Source organism: Gigantopelta aegis, unplaced genomic scaffold (assembly GCF_016097555.1).
Source record: "Gigantopelta aegis isolate Gae_Host unplaced genomic scaffold, Gae_host_genome ctg4210_pilon_pilon:::debris, whole genome shotgun sequence".
NCBI lineage: Eukaryota > Metazoa > Mollusca > Gastropoda > Neomphalida > Peltospiridae > Gigantopelta > Gigantopelta aegis.
Genome location: NW_024533738.1, coordinates 1 through 20003, shown reverse-complemented (window position 1 = coordinate 20003; position 20003 = coordinate 1). Strand labels below are relative to the sequence as shown.

General features: G+C 37.8%; 1 protein-coding gene across 4 annotated transcripts; it reads right to left on the bottom strand.

The window, feature by feature from the left end:
- Positions 1-618: 618 nt before the first annotated feature.
- Positions 619-19131, bottom strand: LOC121392631 (carcinoembryonic antigen-related cell adhesion molecule 5-like). 4 transcript variants are annotated; one of them, XM_041523763.1, is made up of 10 exons: positions 19013-19131; positions 15537-15845; positions 14169-14429; positions 13174-13485; positions 10965-11225; positions 8621-8899; positions 6715-6834; positions 6418-6448; positions 4781-4821; positions 619-3787 (listed from the first exon to the last, which is right to left on the bottom strand). In XM_041523763.1, exons 1-10 carry the CDS (start codon positions 19080-19082, stop codon positions 3627-3629), a joined length of 1845 nt encoding a protein of 614 aa, XP_041379697.1. In that variant the 5' UTR covers positions 19083-19131; the 3' UTR covers positions 619-3626. The 4 variants fall into 4 exon arrangements, with proteins under 4 accessions (XP_041379697.1, XP_041379698.1, XP_041379699.1 ...); XM_041523764.1 differs by lacking the exon at positions 6418-6448; XM_041523765.1 differs by lacking the exon at positions 6715-6834.
- Between the last annotated feature and the right edge of the window lie 872 nt (positions 19132-20003).

Genomic DNA, 20003 nt, shown 5'->3' with positions numbered 1-20003 from the left:
TAATATTCATGTTCTAGGGGCGGACCGAGGGGGCGCCTCGGGTTTGCCGTTCTTCTCTTCTGGATGCGTTTCTCTCTCCACGGCGGGCTGGACATGCAAAATGTTCCTCCAACTACATCAAGAACTACCCCCTCAAGGGGTTACTGTGTCGCTCTACTAGTGACACAGTACCGGACAACTTTTTGCAGTTGAGTCACTCTCCTAGTGACTCGTTACTAAATATACTATTACTGATATAACTGGTTGCCATGACTGGATCGAGCTGCGGTTTGACACGGTGTGTGTGTGTGGGGGGGGGGGGGGGGGGGCGGTGATGCCGGTGGTTAGGTTTCTTTGGTGCCATAGGGCGTAGGCGGTTTGGCCTTAGGATTAGTGAAAGTTCCGGCCTCCCTTCTCGCCCCCTCCCCACCTCCTGGTCACACCAATGCCCGAAATACGATTGGTAATCTTTTCCATTAATTAATACTAAATTTAATATAACTTTTCTGTGGGCAGGGCCTACCCCCCACCCCCTCCCCCCCTTGCTCCTTACCTCTGGGGACTAAATAATTTTATTATATAGGTAAATTATATATTTTTTATACCTCCTCATCGATATGTATTAAGGACGCAGCCAAAAATTATTAATGTTGGCATATTTTAATTTATTATTTTGGCGTTAAATTTCTAAATTGCAACATTTTTATAGTAGTTAGGTTTTTCCTGCCCGGAGTCAGACCACCGATCTTATCGGAGGCCGGACTCGGGGCAGGCGTGCTCGAAACCATAGAGGTATATGATCACGTTAAAACCGTATCTAAGTCTAAGTCTACGCGGAAAGTACCATGAAGCCAGAAAAACTTATAACTTGTATAAAACAGTTGAAAATAAGATAAGACTAATAAATGCCAATATATCATACAAAAAGTGTCGTTTGAGAGAACAGTCGGTCCAAAAATTTAATATAGAAAACCAAATTCGTCAGCTAAGAACAACCAACCCTAAAGCTTTTTATAAACTACTCAAACGACGAAACGAAGAAAAAAAAAACACCTTTAGATGATTTTTGTATATTTTTCAAAAATTTAAACAAAGGCGAAACAGATGACAATGAAATAAAAATAAATGTAGAGAGAAGGACAAATAATAAAGGCTATAAAACAGTTGAAAAATGGAAAGGCATCAGGAATTGATAACATCATCAATGAGTATGATAAAACGACTGCGGACATGATGTTGCCAATCTATGTCAAATTATGCAACATAATCCTGGAAAACGGCGTTTTTCCTAGTGAATGGCTAATTGGAGTTATTTAACCCATTTTCAAAAATAAAGGCAGTCGCTTATTACCAGAAAACTACAGACCAATAAAGTTACTATGTTGCATTTCGAAACTATTTACAACAATTTTAAATAACCGATTGAACAAATGTATTGAAGAAAACGACATATTCAATGAAGCCCAAACTGCTTTTCGACAAGGTTATTCCACTACAGACCATCTATTTAATATACATTCACTGATAGAAATGTTAAAGAAAAGAAAAAAGAAACTATTCTGTGCTTTTGTTGACTTCCAAAAGGCGTTTGATTTAATTTCTAGAACATGCCTGTGGCCAAAACTATTAGACAATAACATAAATGGAAAATTCCTTAAAATCATAAATCAAATATACCAAGGAATAAAATCAATGGAACCTCAGAACAGTTCCCTTGCAACATCGGAGTCCGTCGAGGAGAAAATTTGTCGCCAGTCCTATTCTCTCTCTATTTAAATGATCTAGAAAACGTTTTAAAATTTCAAAATTGTAATGGAGTATCCTTCGAAACAGATGGTATGGAAACCTTTTGTGATCTGACCCTGCACTTCCTATGCCTATTGCATGCTGACGGTACCACGCTTCTCGCAACTAATGCCTCTGACGTACAGCAATCACTAAATGTATTTTCCCAGTATTGTAACAAATGGAAACTAAAAGTCAATGCAAATAAAACTAAAATAATCATTTTTAATGGTAATAGAAACGATTACAAGAAGGTATTTACACTTGGAAACCATGAAATTGAAAACGTAAAAGAATATACATACTTAGGCTTAACTTCTAACAAAAGGCAATAAAAGTAATGTACTTTGTGCTATCAAAATCTAAAGATAACAACCTTTCAGTAGAGTGTAAACTAAAACTATTTGACTCAATTGTACTTCCGATTCTTTTATATGGATGCGAAATATGGGGTTATGAAAATACTGACATTGTCGAAAATGTTCATATTTCATTCTTGAAGCATATCCTACCCATAAAAAAAGGTACCCCACTTTCCCCTTAAACTGGTTATTCAACAAAGAATTATAAGTTTCTGGGCCCGAATTGTATCAGTTAAAGGCATACTGTCACAGATTTAAGGACCTTATTTCTCTAAAAATGGATAATAAATAAAAATTGGATTAATTGATGGAAACCAAAGCTAGCTATCGCATCACCTTAACTGAACCATGGTGGAGTGAAATCCATGTCAACCCTCTCGGCAATTGTAGTTTTTGAATTATGGACCATTCCCATAATTCAATTATTTAGGGACAAATCAAATTATTTTTGTTCAGTTAATACTTTGTAAGACTTTAAATAGGTCAGTGGTCTGTGACAATATGCCTTTAAACGAATGAGATCATCATTTCGGCTGCACGAATTAATGTCACACGACTCAGTTCTAAATGGATATAACTATAAATGGATGGAATATGTGGAAGATTATTCAATAACTTGGGTATGACCGATATTTGTTTGATACAGAACTTTTCTTCTATAAAGCTGCTTCTTGACCACGTAAAGCTAAGACAAAGTGATCAATATCTACAATAATGGAATACTGATATCTCTACATCGTCAAGAGGTAAAACGTACGCTATATTTAAAGAAATTCTTAGTTTAGAGAAATATCTTATCGTATTACCACAAAAGTTCTGGACTACTTTACTCAAATTTAGAACCTCCAACCATTATATGCCTATTGAAACAGGGCGCTGGAACAACACCCCAGTGGAATACAGAACATGCACCTTATGTAATACAAATGACATAGGGGATGAATTTCACTATTTATTCACCTGCACATTTTTCGTAAATTCACGTCACTCATTGTTAAAGCCATACTATTATATTAAACCCAGTATGCTGAAATATAAGCGTTTGATGACTAATAATAAAATAAGTGCCCTTAAGAAACTATGCAAATTAATAAAAGAAATTATTGACAAATTCCATAAACCCTAAAACTACAGCAGCCTACAACTGATAATATATACATTATCCATTATTGCCATTATCTATTTGTTTACGAATATGTATGTGTGTGTATGTAAATAGATATATATATATATATATATATGTGTGTGTGTGTGTGTGTGTGTGTGTGTGTGTGTGTGTGTGTGTGTGTGTGTGTGTGTGAATTTATTAAATATATGTATTGTACTGTATACATATATATGTATCTCCTGTAAAAACCCATGTTGTCACTGCCAAATATTGTTATTGCATATTCTCCATATGCCGTTGTGTAACGACCTTGAAGAAATAAAGTTCTGTTCTGTCGCAGTTCACCAAGTGAACGGAGTTCAAGTCTGATGAAAGGAACCAATCAACAGCGTTCACTTCTGTACGTTTTCATACGTCACTTCTTGTGTTCTGTTATCAAATGTAAGACCTTCATAGGGGGCCTCAGAACCTGTAGCGCCAAGCGATGAGTATACAGTAGTATCAGCTTCCGGTGCAACGTGAGCTTCCGGTCTAGCAGCCTCGTCTTGATTACCTATAGGAACGATAATAACACAATAAGCCTTCAAATTAAAGTAGCATCATCGTAGTCAAACTGTATACAAACAATAACAAGGATTTGCAGTAATTATCAATTAAATGTGTTGTTATGATGCAGACGTCCATACATTTGAGACTACAAACATGAAGACCGGTGTTTGACGTAGTATACTCAAAATATTGGAGGTGTAATACATAGAGATTAAAGAAAGAACGAAAGAAAGAAAGAAATGTTTTATTTAACGACGCACTCAACACATTTTATTTACGGTTATATGGCGTCAGCCATATGGTTAAGGACCACACAGATTTTGAGAGGAAATCCGCTGTCGCCACTACATGGGCTACTCTTCCGATTAGCAGCAAGGGATCTTTAATTTGCGCTTCCCATAGGCAGGATAGCACAAACCATGGCCTTTGTTGAACCAGTTATGGATCACTAGTCGGTGCAAGTGGTTTACACCTACCCATTGAGCCTTGCGGAGCACTCGCCATGTCTCGACTGGGATCCGAATCCAGTACCTACCAGCCTGTAGACCTATGGCCTACCACGACGCCACCGAGGCCGGTACATAGAGATTGGTAAACGAGCCTGTGTGTCGTACTGATTTTACGAAACGAGTGTCAGGATTTTTGAATTGTTTCGTAAAATCATTACGACTCACACGCATCATTTTTATAAGCGTTTAGATTGAACAAGCCGCATTAAGTTATGACGTCGCTTCCCAAAATGACGTCATTCGCTATGCACGTGAACTCATTATGACACATATGGGTCATACTGGTTATATTAACCTGACTATCTTGAACCATGTGGATAATAAAGCTTTTATTGTTCTACTTTTTAGACAAGTGTCAACGGTAAAAACCGTAAAGATGAAATATATCCTTACAAACCATAACATATGTTCTTTGATACGTTTATTACTGTTGTACTGAATACATTATCAGGGTAATTAGTAATTGACCCATCCAATCCTATACTCACCAAAAGCTGCATTACTGTATAGCTGCTGTTCCGTGTTTCTGCTGAAATCACAAAAGTAAAACACAAATCACGCAGAAACATTCAAAGTTGTGAAACGCAGCAACGAAGACAAACTAACGTGTTCTGCAATATCATTGGGGCGGGAAGTAGCCCTGTGGTAAAGAGCTCGCTTGGTGCACGGTCGGTCTAGGATCGATCCCTGTCTGTGGGCCCATTGGCGTACTTCTCGTTCCAGCCTGTGCACCACGACTGGTGTATCAAAGACTGGTATGTGCTAACTTGTTTTTGGGATGATGCATATAAAGATCACTTGGTACAAACAGAAACATTTAGCGGGTTTCCTCTTTAAGACTATATCAGAATTACCAGATGTTTGACATCGAAAAGCCGATGATTAATAAACCAATGAGTTCTAACGGTGTTGTTGTAGATTGCTTGTGGTTAACAAAGCTAGCTATCACTAGCATTTTAAACTTAATGTGTTAACCCCAATGGCTTTGCACCAGTCATATCCAGTGCACCACGACTGGTATATCAAAGTCCGTGGTATATGCTATCATGTCTGTGGGATGGTGCATATAAAGATCCCTTGCTGCTATTGCAAAAATGTAGCGGGTTTCCACTATACGACTAAATGTCAAAATTACCAAATACTTTACATCCAATAGCCAATGATATAAAAATTAATTTGCTCTAGTAGTGTCGTTAAACAAAATTCTTTGTAAAGATTTTTGAAATTAAAAATGAATCCGTACAGTAGAGGGGCGGGACGTAGCCCAGTGGTAAAGCGCTCGCTCGACGCGCGGTCAGTCTGGGATCGAACCCCGTCGGTGGGCCCGTTGGGCTATTTCTCGTTCCAGCCAGTGCACCACGACGTGGTATGTAATACCCTGTCTGTGGGATGGTGCATATAAAAGATACCTTGTTGCTAATCGAAAAGAGTAGCCCATGAAGTGGCGACAGCGGGTTTCCTCTCTCATCTGTGTGGTCCTTAACCATATGTCTGGCACCATATAACCGTAAATAAAATGTGTTGAGTGCGTCGTTAAATAAAGCATTTCTTTTTTTCTTTCCGTACAGTATAGCTAAGGATTTGACGGGTGAGAATGTTGTACAGGAATTATAGACACAAAAGTCACGGATCATTGTGTCGCGTTCTATTGCAACTTCCATATACAGAAAGAATAGTGAACGATTTGTTTTGAAATTCCAAATGGATTTGTACCAGACATATCTGATAAATCATGTTGTCATAATCACTGTGCAACACTGGAATTTAGTATCAAACTCAATCTAAGAAATACGAATTTTAAAATTAAATCTGATTCGTACAGAAGATGTTGGGGTTTGGTGAGTGAGAATGTTGTACATGTCGTATTGCAACGTCCACACAGAAACAATAGTGAGCGATTTGTTTCGCCAAGAGAATTAGAACATCAATATTTTCTGAATAACGAAATAGTATTTCTGTTCTGACCATCGGTTTCTCGTGTTGAAAAGACCAAACCAACTGGCTCAAGATAAACGTAGCAGTTTTTTAGTGAAAATTATTATATAGGACCATATATCTACATCAAAACAATGATTGTATGTGCGTGTACGTACGTGTGTGTATACAGATTGACAAGTAATCATACCTCGAGTTTTTCTCCTGTTTCTGTTTTCGAGCTGAAATCCAATAAAAAAAATACTGAACATCTCCATTTAACATTGCACACATACACAGACACACACAAACACACATACCCACACACGCGCACACACACACACACACATACACACTCGCACTTGCATACACACACAAGTACACATAGACACATACAGACACACAGAGACACAGAAACACGCACACGCACACGCACACACATACCTATAAATATTTTCTCTACCTGGTATAAATATTCAGAATTAAAATAAAGTAATGCTCTATTTACATTTCTTCAACCGTAAGTACAAAAGGACGACTGCTCCACATAGCAGGAGCAGGGCAACTGCTGTTCCAATCCCTCCCCCAAAACCTGCCGCGAACCGACCGTCTTTTTTACCTGGAAAACCTACAAACACACAAGATGTGTATGTACACTGGTTGGTTAGACATTTTATATGCATAGCAAACTTTCGTTGTTTTGGAGTTGTTGTTAGTTTTCTGTTTGTTTGTTTGTTTTGTTTTTGTTGTTGGGGTTGTTGTTGTTGTTGTTTTTGGGGGGAGGGGGATGGGGAGGGATTTCGGACACACGTCGGAGTTAAGGGTTTGAGCAAACCGCACTTTTGATCACCATGTTAATAATTTATTGAATCCAATCCGCAACAGTATACTATTGCTATAAGAAATGAATAAATGTGAACAATTACTGGAATATGTACTTCTGTTATAATATTGTGACCAATTCCATAATTTTTAGAGAGGCAGTTTACAAATGACATAAGATCTAACACATTACAAATAGAGATAATAAATTAGTTTTACTCTATAAGCATTTCTTCGCGTTCAGGGTTCAGAATCCTTCCTGCACTGCCCTCCAATTCAGGGCAGGGTGTGGTTCAGTGGTAGAGCACCCGTCTGAGATGCGATAGGTCGTAGGTTCGACTGTCTTTAATGGACTCGGGGTTTCCCGTCCCAATCAGTGTCCCACGAGTGGTATATCAAGGGACGTGGTATGTACTGTTCTGTCTATAGGAAAGTGCATATATAAGATCCTTTGCTGCTTAATACACAAGAGCGGGTTTTCTTTCTTTCTTTCTTTCTTTATCTATCAATAATGGAAATAACCATATTATATCAGAGACCACAGTTAATAGCTATGGTTTAAAATGTATTGAGATATTAAACGAACGTCCTTTTTCCCTTCCAAAACAGATTAGTTTGAGGGTTTTTTATACATACCCATCCACACCTCTAAACACCGAAAAGTGCGATTATTCACCATACTACATTGTCCAAACTATATTTAGTTATTTGTACATATATTTGTGATAAATAACTACAAATTAATTAATCACATATAAGCTTAGCATAATTAACTAGAATATCAGAATTGTAGTGTGCTGCTTCTCGGCGTAAACTATGGTTTCCTCGAGAATCATTGGCAAAAAAATATAAAGTACATTACAAAATATTCATCAATATTCATAAAATAACAGCCAGTTCTTTGATGTTATCAATATGCTATTCAAATTCAAACTGTGACGTGACATGTTAACATGTCGGTCACCCTTAATGAATTTCAAATTAAAATAAATATAAATAATATAGTAGTAAATTAATGTACTTAGATATAACTTTTGGAGGGATATAAGCATATAGTGGGCATATATATATATATATATATATATATATATATATATATATATATATATATATATATATATATATATATATATATATGAAAGTATGATATTTATGTTTCACAAGCAAAATGCATAAATATGTTAGGTCATGGTGCAGCTTTGAGATTGTCCCTTTAAAACGCAATGTTCTCTATTATATCACAGGGATCGAACTTCACGACGCTACCGACGACAACTGCCGTAGTTGCAATATCACACGCCGTAGGTCACATGATTAACCGATGGCGGGATTGTGTGTGTGTGGGGGGGGGGGGGCGATGGATAAAAATTATTGACGTCCGTTGAAGGGACGTTTCTTGATTTTTATGTTTGTTGCCAAAGTTATTGGTTTCAATTTGCCGTAGGCGGGCTCAAAATTGCCGTCGGTAAGCATTTTGCTATGGCGAAAACATTTCAAAATTGCCGTAGGTAACAAATGCTTAAAATCGAGCTCTGATATCATATCATATCATATCATATCATATTATATTATATTATACAACTGTATCATACATTCCACAGCCAGTTCCAAGGTGTGCTTGGCCGGTGACTTCACGCTGTTTTCTGCTTCACACGAGTACGTCCCCGAGGTTTGGCACACAGCTTCGCGCCAGGTGTATTCCAGACTCGTCACATTCGTCATCTGTCGTATGAGTTGTCTGTCCCTGAACAACTTCATGCTAGATGTTGGGTTGCTGTCGACAACGCATATCAGTGTGATGGGTCTTACTTCGTCAACAACAGCTTTAGTGTCGGGTTTCTTTAACTGCAACAACTTAATAACAGGTTGGTCTGAAAATGTAACCGTAAAGCAGTTTTTGATGTAGTAATTTGGGTTTCCAATATTTGAACTTGACAGGTAGCAAGACGCAATTATCTGTCCAAACACTCAATATGCTTTCTGGTAACCAATGCCACAAACAGCGTTTGCTTTACACCCCAAAGCATTGAACAGCTATTTACATTAAGAAATTAGTGCCAACTATATTAGCAGGACCAATATTAAATTAGATATGTAAAAATTAAAATAAAAAATTATTACTTTAAATTTACATTGCATTAAGAGTAAACTTTATATCAGAACAAGCGGTTTAGAACTGTTTCATTTCTAGCGTTTGCTGTCAAACTGAAATGTTTGTTAGAAATATTGCTTACCATTCATTAAACATACATTAACTACTACGATATTTTGGGTCATTCATAAAAAGAAAAGAGTTCAGTTTTTTAAAGCTGAATAGCAGAAAACGTATGCAAGATAAAACATTTAACGTGTTCTCAAGACCCGTTTATTATACATATTTATTATATAACATTTAGTGATATATCTTAAAATATCAGTGAAATAAAGGTGTTATCAGTCACTCAGTGACGATAACACATTTCAGAGTGAAAATTTCACCATTTCACTCTAAAATGTGTTATCGTCACTGTAGAAAGTGTTAACTTCACGGTAAGAAAGCCGGAACTATTTTGCTGCTGGCATATTAAAAATAAAGGTAAATTGCCAAAAGTTATATAATAAATAGAACATTTCATGGGTTTTGTCAAATATGATTTATATCTCATCGAGTGAAGTTTGCAATCATATCACACTCGTTGCGCAAGCGCGACTCGTGAGGTATGATTGCAAACTTCACTCCATGAGATATAAATCATATTTGACAAAAAACATGAAATGTCCACTATATATCTTAGTGATGGTTAAATTTGCAATTTGATGTAGTCGTTATAATGTATACTATAGGGGCCGATAAATAACCCCAATCACTCCCTCCCCCCCAAAAAAATAAATAAATAAAATAAAATAAAATAAAATAAAAATAAAATAAGTAAATAAATAAATAAATAAAATAATAATAATAATAATAATAATAATAATAAAATAATTAATAATGAGTAATAGTAGTGCTCTCTGAACTTGGGAAATGTATCTGCCGAGACGGTTTGATCCTAGCACCTATTATACCTCAGACGAACGTTGTCCTACTTTTACTTGTATTATATCGATACCACTTACCCCAGTAAAGGTTTTCATCCAACCTTTTTTTAAGCTTACAGCGAATTATTTCCCAAAATAAAAATACCCAGAAAGATATTCTAATTACCGGTCTCGGTGGTGTCGTGGTTAAGCTATCGGACATAAGACTGGTAGGTACTGGGTTCGCAGCCCGGTACCGGCTCCCACCCAGAGCGGGTTTTAGTAACTCAGTGTAGGTGTGAGACCACTACATCCTCTTCTCTCTCACTAACCACCAACAAACTAACAACTAACCCACTGTCCTGGACAGACAGCCCAGATAGCTGAGGTATGTGTCCAGGACAGCGTGCTTGAACCTTAATTTAATATAATCACGAAAACAAGTTGAAATGAAATGAAAATAATAAAAAAACAGGAAAGAAAACAAAATAACACGTTTTTAGTTTGCATTTAAATTAATGTTTCATTCTGTGTATGTACTAAAACAAAGTTAATTAAAGGGACACACCCTAGTTTTTAAACACTAAGGCATATTTTTTACTAGTAGAGCCGTTTTTGATAACTGAAATCATACTTTACTAAGATTTTATTGTTTATATTATCCATTTCCGTACATTCGAAGTGTTTTTGGTGATCCTGGTGTTTTTAATATCACAAAATGCATTTCTCATATTTTTAAAAACGCCCTTGCGTCTGAGAAGTAACAGTTATGGAGTCGAGTTTTAGTCTATTTTTAGGGAGTATTTTACCATTTCAAAGTTACAAACTCATGTTTCACTCAATTGTAACTTTATCCAAATGCGTTACAGGTTTGTAGATTAAATAAACTTAGTTGCATTTTCATGGGCTGAAACTGGGATCTATCCCTTTAATACTCACACAGCACATCCACGTGTACTGATGTGTTTACCGATTGCCGTGTATCTGGGTTGACAGCGGTGCACGAGTAAGTTCCATTCTGTGTTCTGTTAATTCCGGGTAGAGAAAGAATGCTTGAGTTGCTTATTGTTTTGTTGTTGAACGTCCACGTGAAGACACATCGGAGGAAACAGTCTGCTGCGCATGACACTGCTACGTCACTTCCTTCTTCGGGAATTAATGCAGACGGTGTGTTCACTCGTACTGTTGAACCAGGACCGTCTAGAAATATATATCGACATATAAAATATACAGCTACATATACATCGAGAATAACTAGTTAACGAAAGGAAAGGAAATGGTTTATTTTACGACGCACTCAACACATTTTATTTACGGTTATATGGCGTCGGACATATGGTTAAGGACCACACATATATTGAGAGAGGAAACCCGCTGTCGCCACTTCAATGGCTAGTCTTTTTGATTAGCAGCAAGGGATCTTGTATGTGCACAATCTCACAGGCAGGATAGCACATACCGGTACAACGGCCTTTGTTATATCAGTCGTGGTGTACTGGCTGGAACGAGAAATAGTGCAATGGGCCCACTAACGGGGATCGATCCCAGACCTGCCGCACATCAAGCGAGCGCTGTACCACTGAGCTACATCCCGCCCCAGCTAGTTAATGACATCGGATATCTGCTTTATCCTGTGAAACCGGCCTCGGTGGCGTCGTGGTTAGGCCATCGGTCTACAGGCTGGTAGGTACTGGGTTCGGATCCCAGTCGAGGCATGGGATTTTTAATCCAGATACCGACTCCAAACCCTCAGTGAGTGCTCTGCAAGGCTCAATGGGTAGGTGTAAACCGCTTGCACCGACCAGTGATCCATAACTGTGCTATCTTGCCTGTGGGAAGCGCAAATAAAAGATCCCTTGCTGCTAATCGGAAAGAGTAGCCCATGTAGTGGCGACAACGGATTTCCTTTCAAAATCTGTGTGGTCCTTAACCATATGTCTGACGCCATATAACCGTGTTGAGTGCGTCGTTAAATAAAACATTTATTTCTTTCCTTGTTTATCCTGTGAAGGTAAGAATGGAGATTTCTCATTCGGTCTGAACAGGATAAAACAGATAACTGACGTCATTAATTTGTATTATCTTTATCCAGCAGACCATACAAATTAAGGGGGAAAGCTATTATTTATGTCATTTCAGCCACATTGTACGATGACCTAGAGGTCAAATGAGCGATTTTGTAATGTAGCTAGTAGGATATAACTTTGCTACCCCATAAACCGGTCTATTTACGTTTGACTACCTTTTAAGGAAACGACTGAATCCTGACATCAAAATACTTCTATTGAATTAAGAAAACCTTCCCCAAAACAAAGTGCACAAATGAGGAAAAGACAAGTAGACATTCAGAATATTTTTTTACATGGGGAAATGTATACACGACCGCCATTTTGCACTGTGCGCACTATATTAAATAGCGTGTAATAACAAGCAAACCTAAACAAACAACAGTTTCACACCGATGTTGTTGTCAAAGTCGCGTCTGCTTCTCAAATTCACTGCATAAGAGTTTTTGGTGACGTCACGTGACACGCGTCACTCTTGCAAAAAACACCATAGACCGGTTTACGGGAGTAGTTGAAGAATGTCAACATTAGACTACGACATGTATTTAATCTCTTCACAACAGAAAATGGCATGGATATTAACATTTGCTGGTTGATTTTGACAATAAAGTGAACATGGTAAAACATTATTTCATCAAATCGATCTACAATGCGCGTGTGCAAAACTCATTTCCCTTCAATAGGCCGGTTCACGGTTACTCGAGGATATATATAGAGGTTATTACTAGAGTGTTTTTCGGTATCGTCAATATCATATATTAGGAATAAAAATTGTATTATGTGAGCCTCTGGCGAACATAATACATTATTTTTATTCCGAATATATGATACTGACGAATATGGTATTTACAACAAGTTATTTATTGTTTTCTAAATTGCACCAAAAAATAGGGTGTGTATTTGTGTGTGTGTGTGTGTGGGGGGGGGGGGGGGGGTGTTGTTTGGGGGGGGGTGTTGTTTGGGGGGGGGTAGGGGGAGCGGGGGTTGTGCTATTTACAATAAACAATGTTCGTGGAAGCTGGGAAGGGCCATTTGCATGTAGCTAGTTTGGTTATAAATGTGAAATTTATTGTGTTTATTACCTCGAACTTCTAGCACTATTGTGTTGCTCGTTGATTCCCAAGGAAACCCTCTACATCGCCATGCTGTTCTGTGCTGGTGGATGTTCACAGAGTTGATTGTTAGGGTAAAGAGTCCATATGAACAGCTGACATTGTAGTTTCTTGGAATGTGTGGCAAAATATCAATATCACATTCACCTCTTCCATTGGAATACATCATGTACTCGGTATTATTCTCAAACCACGTAATCTCAGGAGTTGGAGTCCTACACGTGAATGTGAACGGAGAACCAACAATTCCGTACGGTCCAGATGTCGTCAAATGGGCCACACCTAAAGTCAAGAGAAATGAGCTCATTGAACAAAATGATTCCAAACAAAGAAACAAATTAATCAAGCCTATGTATTTGAAAAGATTACTTTGGTTGTAATGCCTAAATGTTACAAATAGAGAAATGAACTCATTGAACAAAATTATTTCAAACAAAGAAACTTAAATTAATAATGCCTGTATGTTTTAAAACATTACTTTGGTTGTAATGGTTAAACATTAAGAGTAATGACCGTATTGAACAAAATTATTTTAAAATATTAGTTTTCTACCTCCTTCACGTGTAGTGACATATCCAATTAGAATGTGAGCCTTATATTGACTGAAAAGAGAAGATAATTATCTCAGCATGTCCACCCTAAAAAGCAAGATGTAACAGGTACTCTGGAGAATACTACAAGTGGAATGGAAGAAAGAAAGAGATAGTAAATGATTGGGAGAGAGTGAGAGAAAGAGCTAGAGATAGAGAGAAATGCAGAGAGACACAGAGAGAGAGAGAGAGACAGGGACACAGAGAAAATTAGAGGATTTGGAATCCGCTGGTGTCACACAGGCAGGAAGGAAGGAAACTTTTATATGCACTTTTACATATTACGATTTTTCCTCTCATCCTCCTCTTATCCGGCTACATTTATAAAACTGTTCAGTTTGTTTTGTCAATAAACATAAATTAATCAGTACATACGCTGTACGTAAACGTGAACTGTTGTATTTGCTGCTTGTTGTGTATCTGGGTTGACAGCGGTACACGTGTAGGTTCCAATCTCTGATCTGTTAATTCTGGATACAGAGAGAATGCTTGAGTTGCGTATTGTCTTGTCATTGAACATCCACGTGTAGTCACATCGGAGGAAACAGTCTGCTGCGCATGACACAACTACGTCATCCCTTTCATTGACAGATACTGAGGAGGAGGTGTTCACATGAAGTGATGAACCTGGGCCACCTGTAAATGTTTATTAACCGATTAGTGCCTTAAATGAGCTACGTCAAAGTTGTATTACTGGCGGTTCACGACAAAAATATTTATTAGTTGTTTGCTTTTGAACATAAACTTCATACCTTCAGCTACATGTTCGTAAGCGTACGAGACGGGGGGGGGGGGGGACTTCCCCTCTGGTGCTGGAGCAAAACCTAATAGTCGGGGATAAAAGTATACAAATATTCGGGGAAAATTGTCTAACTTAAGACCTTTTTACCATGTATTTTCATCATTGAACCCACAAAATGAGTTGTAATCCATGTAAAAATGCGTAGTGATTCGTTTGCAGCCCTATATAGCTGTTCAGCGGTAATGTTAATGTTAATGTTAATGTTAATGAATAAATGTTGTTATCCTGATTCGGGCATTTTCGTTTAATTCGTGCAAAAAGCAGCCTGCCACCTCGCAAAAATGGTAGCCCGAACGTACATGCTTATTAAAAAATGCAACCAAAAAATTTCATTTACTAGTAGGAAAAAACAGTGTTTTAGGGGGCGAATCTTGAGAGGGCTTTGATACGCATTAACTAGTGACGTCACTGTTTTATGCGTACACATTCAACGCATTCAGGGTTTTTAAAATAATTATTTGCAGACAGCTGACAAAGAAACAAAGGTTCGTATTATCGAAATTTGCATTTCCTTAAACAAAAACTTTAAAGTGTGTTTTGTTTAACGACACCACTAGAGCACATTGATTTATAATCATCAGCTATTGGATGTCAAACATTTGGTAATTTTGACATATGGTCTTAGAGAGGAAACCCGCTACATGTTTCCATTAGTAGCAAGATATCTTTTATATACACCATCCCACAGACAGGATAGCACATACCACGGCATTTGATATACCAGTCGTGGTGCACTGACTGGAACGAGAAATAGTTCCACCGACGGGGATCGATCCTAGAAAGACATCGGCGAGAGCTTTACCACTTGCCTACGTCCCGCCACTTCCTTAAAAATATTATTGTATACTTTTAGATCTATACATGGTTTGATATTGCCATGCGATGAGGTTTTTGAAAGGATGTGCCAAACACATTAAACAATTTCAAACCACAATTATTACCTCGAACTTCCAGCACTATTGTGTTGCTCTCTGGTGGTCCAAACATTTCTCCACATCGCCAAACTGTTCGATGCTGACTGATGTTCACAGAGTTGATTGTTAGCGTGAAGATGTCGTACGTACAGTTGAAAGTGTAGAATGTCGGAAGAGGCGACATAGGATAGCATTCACCTCTACCAGATCCATGCATCGTGTACTCGGTATTATTCACAAACCAGGTAACCTCGGGAAGAAAATCAGTCCTACAGGTGAATGTGAAAGGTGAACCAACAATTCCATATGGTCCAGATGCAGTTAAGTTAAATTGACCTAAAAATTAATGAACAATAAAGTTACAGGCGCAGACCGTAGTTTCAGCGATTGAAAATGGATAGTAAGTTATTCTACAAACCTGTAACACATCTGGATAAGGTTATAACAGAGGGAAGCTAAAGTTTGTGAGGTTTAAACGGGAAATATCGTCTAAAAATAATTAGAGCTTGTCTCGATAACCATGGCTTCTCAGACGTTTTTAGAAATATGAAAAATGCATTTTGAGGCATCACAAATAGCTGAATGTTGATAACAACTTCAGGTTTAAGAAAATTAATATTCCAAATAATAAAATGTAAGTACTTCTAATTTAAATTATCAAAAAGGGTTTTAATAGTGAAAAATACGTCATAATGTTTAAAACATAGGGACTGTCATTTTAATGAAATGACATATCCTGTCAAACCTGTTATAAAAGGCATCTTGTGTATCTGCTGTCTGTTTTAACCCTCTAGTGCCTAGCGTACCGCATGATATCTGCTACACTAACTAAAATGGTGTCTTCACAAAAGGCAGACGTCCCATAACCCGGACGCCTTAAAACAACACAAGTTATGGTTGAGCACATTACTAATGACCTGCCTTTTACCTAAGATAATGTTTGCAGTAAATAATAGAACAGTTTGATACAACTAAATACAGAACACAGAATATAAAGTCAAATAAATTTACTACACATTACATATATCATTTTAACACAGGTCCACCTGAATTCAAGAACACGTTAACTCGTATTAATATTTTTATTCCAATTTTAAGAGATGTCTAACTGTATACACGAACTGATTTCGTGTGTTCTGTCCAAATGTGAGTTGCGTATTCAGTCTCTTTATAGACCCTCTTTCGAGGTGGTTGGGCAGCGCCAGAGTTTATCCATCTCAACTTGGCACGTTCTGCTGTTTCTATACCCTTCATCAGTTCTATAAATCTATAAACAGTTGGATGGCGAAGCTGTATATATCTGTTCATCCATGATTGAAATCCCTCCAGATTATTACACATGTACAATAGGCAGAAGTGATAGTCCAACAGCCTTCCGCATCCCTAACTGTACAGCTGGGTCATCATTATAGGGTACATACTACCAAATCAAATCACATAGACGATAATAGTAACACATGTGGCTAAAACTCCTACCTGCAGCATATCAATCGATATAAATACTACCACCCCTCACCCTTAAAGTGAATCAGAAACAAGTGGGGGTTAAACTGCTCATTTCAGAGATACCCTAATTCCGCACAACATTTGAGTATTTATTTTTACAGGTACTCCATACATGACACAGTGGTACTAGATGAAATAAAATTGTATACATTTTTGCCCTACTGGTGAAACTAATTTCTTTTACAACCAACACACTCACATTTATCACCAATCACAGGACTTGTGGTGTTAACTTATCTATCAAAAGTTCGGTGCACCTCGAACTATGACCCAGCCGGAAGTTATTTGGTTTAGTACTACCTATATGTAGCATTGTAAGTCCGAGACCTTGGGTTTTCCTCCAAATGCCATGTGTGTTGCGGTAAAAGCCCCCTACCCCCCCCCCCCCCCCCACCCCCCTCTTTCTTTCTTTGTACTTACCTGATGCCGCATTAATAATATTCTGCAAGGATATTTTTACGCTCCGGTTCAGTAGAGTGTCATATATACATTGTGCCAAATATTTCCTCTAATACAACCCTAATGGAGTCCGCCATCTTCGTTACATAACACAGAAGTGGATATATACATACATATGCTTGCCTTGGAAATGTCTCCAAGATAGGGGGAATGGTGGACAAAGAAACATTCAGCGATTTTTACTTTCACTTAAATATTTATTATATTAATAATAATATTAATAATAGTAACAAGAAAATAAATAATAGTAGTAGTAGTAGTAGTAGTAGTAGTAGTAGTAGTAGTAGTAGTAGTAGTAGTAATAGTAGTAGGAATAATAATAATAATAACATTAATAATAATAATAATAATAATAATAATAAAAGGTAAACGAACATTAATACCAAAACGAATAATAATATATTATAGTAAGTTAGTTTAAAATTAAATCTGAAGGGGGTGGATTTGTTGTGTATTGTTTGTTATTTTTGGTGATTTGTTGTTGTTTTAGTCGCAGATAGATCGAGTAGCCAAAAAGAACGACATATCGGGCAGTATTTAAAGAGAAGCCTTGGGGAAACCAGTTCAGCAGTGCTCGGGTATTATACAGAAAGATGTACAATAATCTGAAAGGTTAATCTGAAACCAGTGCAGCAGTGCTCGGATATTATACAGAAAGATGTACAATAATCTGAAAGGTTAATCTGAAAACAGTTCAGCAGTGCTCGGGTATTATACAGAAAGATGTACAATAATCCAGATACCGACTCCAAACCCTGAGTGAGTGTTCCGCAAGACTCAATGGGTAGGTGTAAACAATTTGCACCGATCAGTGATCCATAACTGGTTCAACAAAGGCCATGGTTTGTGATATCCTGCCTGTGGGAAACGCAAATAAATGATCCCTTGCTGCCTGTCGTAAAAGAGTAGCCTATTTGGCGACAGCGGGTTTCCTCTATAAAAAAAACAGTGTCAGAATGACCATATATTTGACGTCCAATAGTCGTTGATAAGATAAAATATCAATGTGCTCTAGTGGCGTCGTTAAATAAAACAAACTTTACTTTATACAGAAAGATGTACAATAATCTGAAAGGTTAATCTGAAAGCAGTGCAGCAGTGCTCGGGTATTATACAGAAAGATGTACAATAATCTGAAACCAGTGCAGCAGTGCTCGGGTATTACACAGAAAGATGTACAATAATCTGAAAGGTTAATCTGAAACCAGTGCAGCAGTGCTCGGTTATTATACAGAAAGATGTACAATAATCTGAAAGGTTATTCTGAAACCAGTGCAGCAGTGCTCGGTTATTATACAGAAAGATGTACAATAATCTGAAAGGTTAATCTGAAACCAGTTTAGCAGTGCTCGGATATTATACAGAAAGATGTACAATAATCTGAAAGGTTAATCTGAAACCAGTGCAGCAGTGCTCGGATATTATACAGAAAGATGTACAATAATCTGAAAGGTTAATCTAAAACCAGTTCAGCAGTGCTCGGGTATTATACATAAAGATGTACAATAATCTGAAAGATACTTGGTTAAAGTACTAACCAGTGGCTGAATGAATCATGGCAATAAGAAACAACAAGAAGCAGAACTTGTAGCGATATCCCTGCGCCATGTCTAAGCGTCAACCCGAAACTACAACAAGGAGACTAAAGAGCGTAGTGATTTATGTTCGTCAACTTCCCCGTGGACAGGTATCTGACGTTACAACGTGCTCGTGCACATTCCAATTGTATAGTTTTTTTATATAAACATACTGTATATTTACTGATACTGCTCGGTCGTTTTCACTTGTAGCGACTCAAGTGTAGGTTGTAATAAGAAATGAATGACATATATTCTATTTTAGATCGTGGGGACGTATTTCATCCAGGTTGAGCAATTTGATTGTCGTTTGGTCGATCCTGGCGTCGGGCAGGTCAGAAGGCGCTTCTGAACAGAGGGCCACAGGAAAATTGCTCCCTGCGGCTTATCTGCTGCTGCGGGTTATACGATCTTTTTTCTTCTTTTTTAACCCTTGGGCACACACCTCAGCTATCTGGGCTGTCTGTCCAGGACAGTGGGTTAGTTGTTAGTGGTTAGTGGTTAGTGAGAGAGAACAGGGTGTAGTGTTCTGACACCAACCCATTGAGTCGTTAAAAGTCGTTCTGGGTAGGAACCGGTGTAATAGCCCAAAATATACCCCGCCAAAATATACCCGGGGTAAAAACTGGACTAGCCCAGAATATCCCTCTCTTTTATGAAAGCATTAGTTGCTTTTCTTTTAAAACGTATATTATTATTATTTATTTATTTATTTTGTATACAGGTTAGTAATTAAAAAATGAGGGTTAGGGGTATAAAACAGGCTAGCCCACTTTAACCCCAGGTATAGTTTGGCGGGGTGGTGGTGGTGGGGGGTGTGGGGGGATAGTTTGGGCTGTTACACCGGTACCCAGCTGCGAACCATGTACCTACCAGTCTTATGTTGGTTGGCTTTAACCACGACACCACCGAGGCCTCTTACAGTGCAGTCACCGTGACTTTGTTATCGTCT

Coding starts and splice junctions, on each gene's coding strand:
- LOC121392631 (XM_041523763.1), bottom strand. CDS start 19,082: ATGGCGCAGGGATATCGCTACAAGTTCTGCTTCTTGTTGTTTCTTATT. Junction 8,900..10,964: donor AGTACACGTGGATGTGCTGT/GTGAGTATTAAA, acceptor TTACATTTTCAG/ACCAACCTGTTATTAAGTTG. Junction 3,788..4,780: donor ATACAGTAATGCAGCTTTTG/GTGAGTATAGGA, acceptor TCGTTCCTATAG/GTAATCAAGACGAGGCTGCT.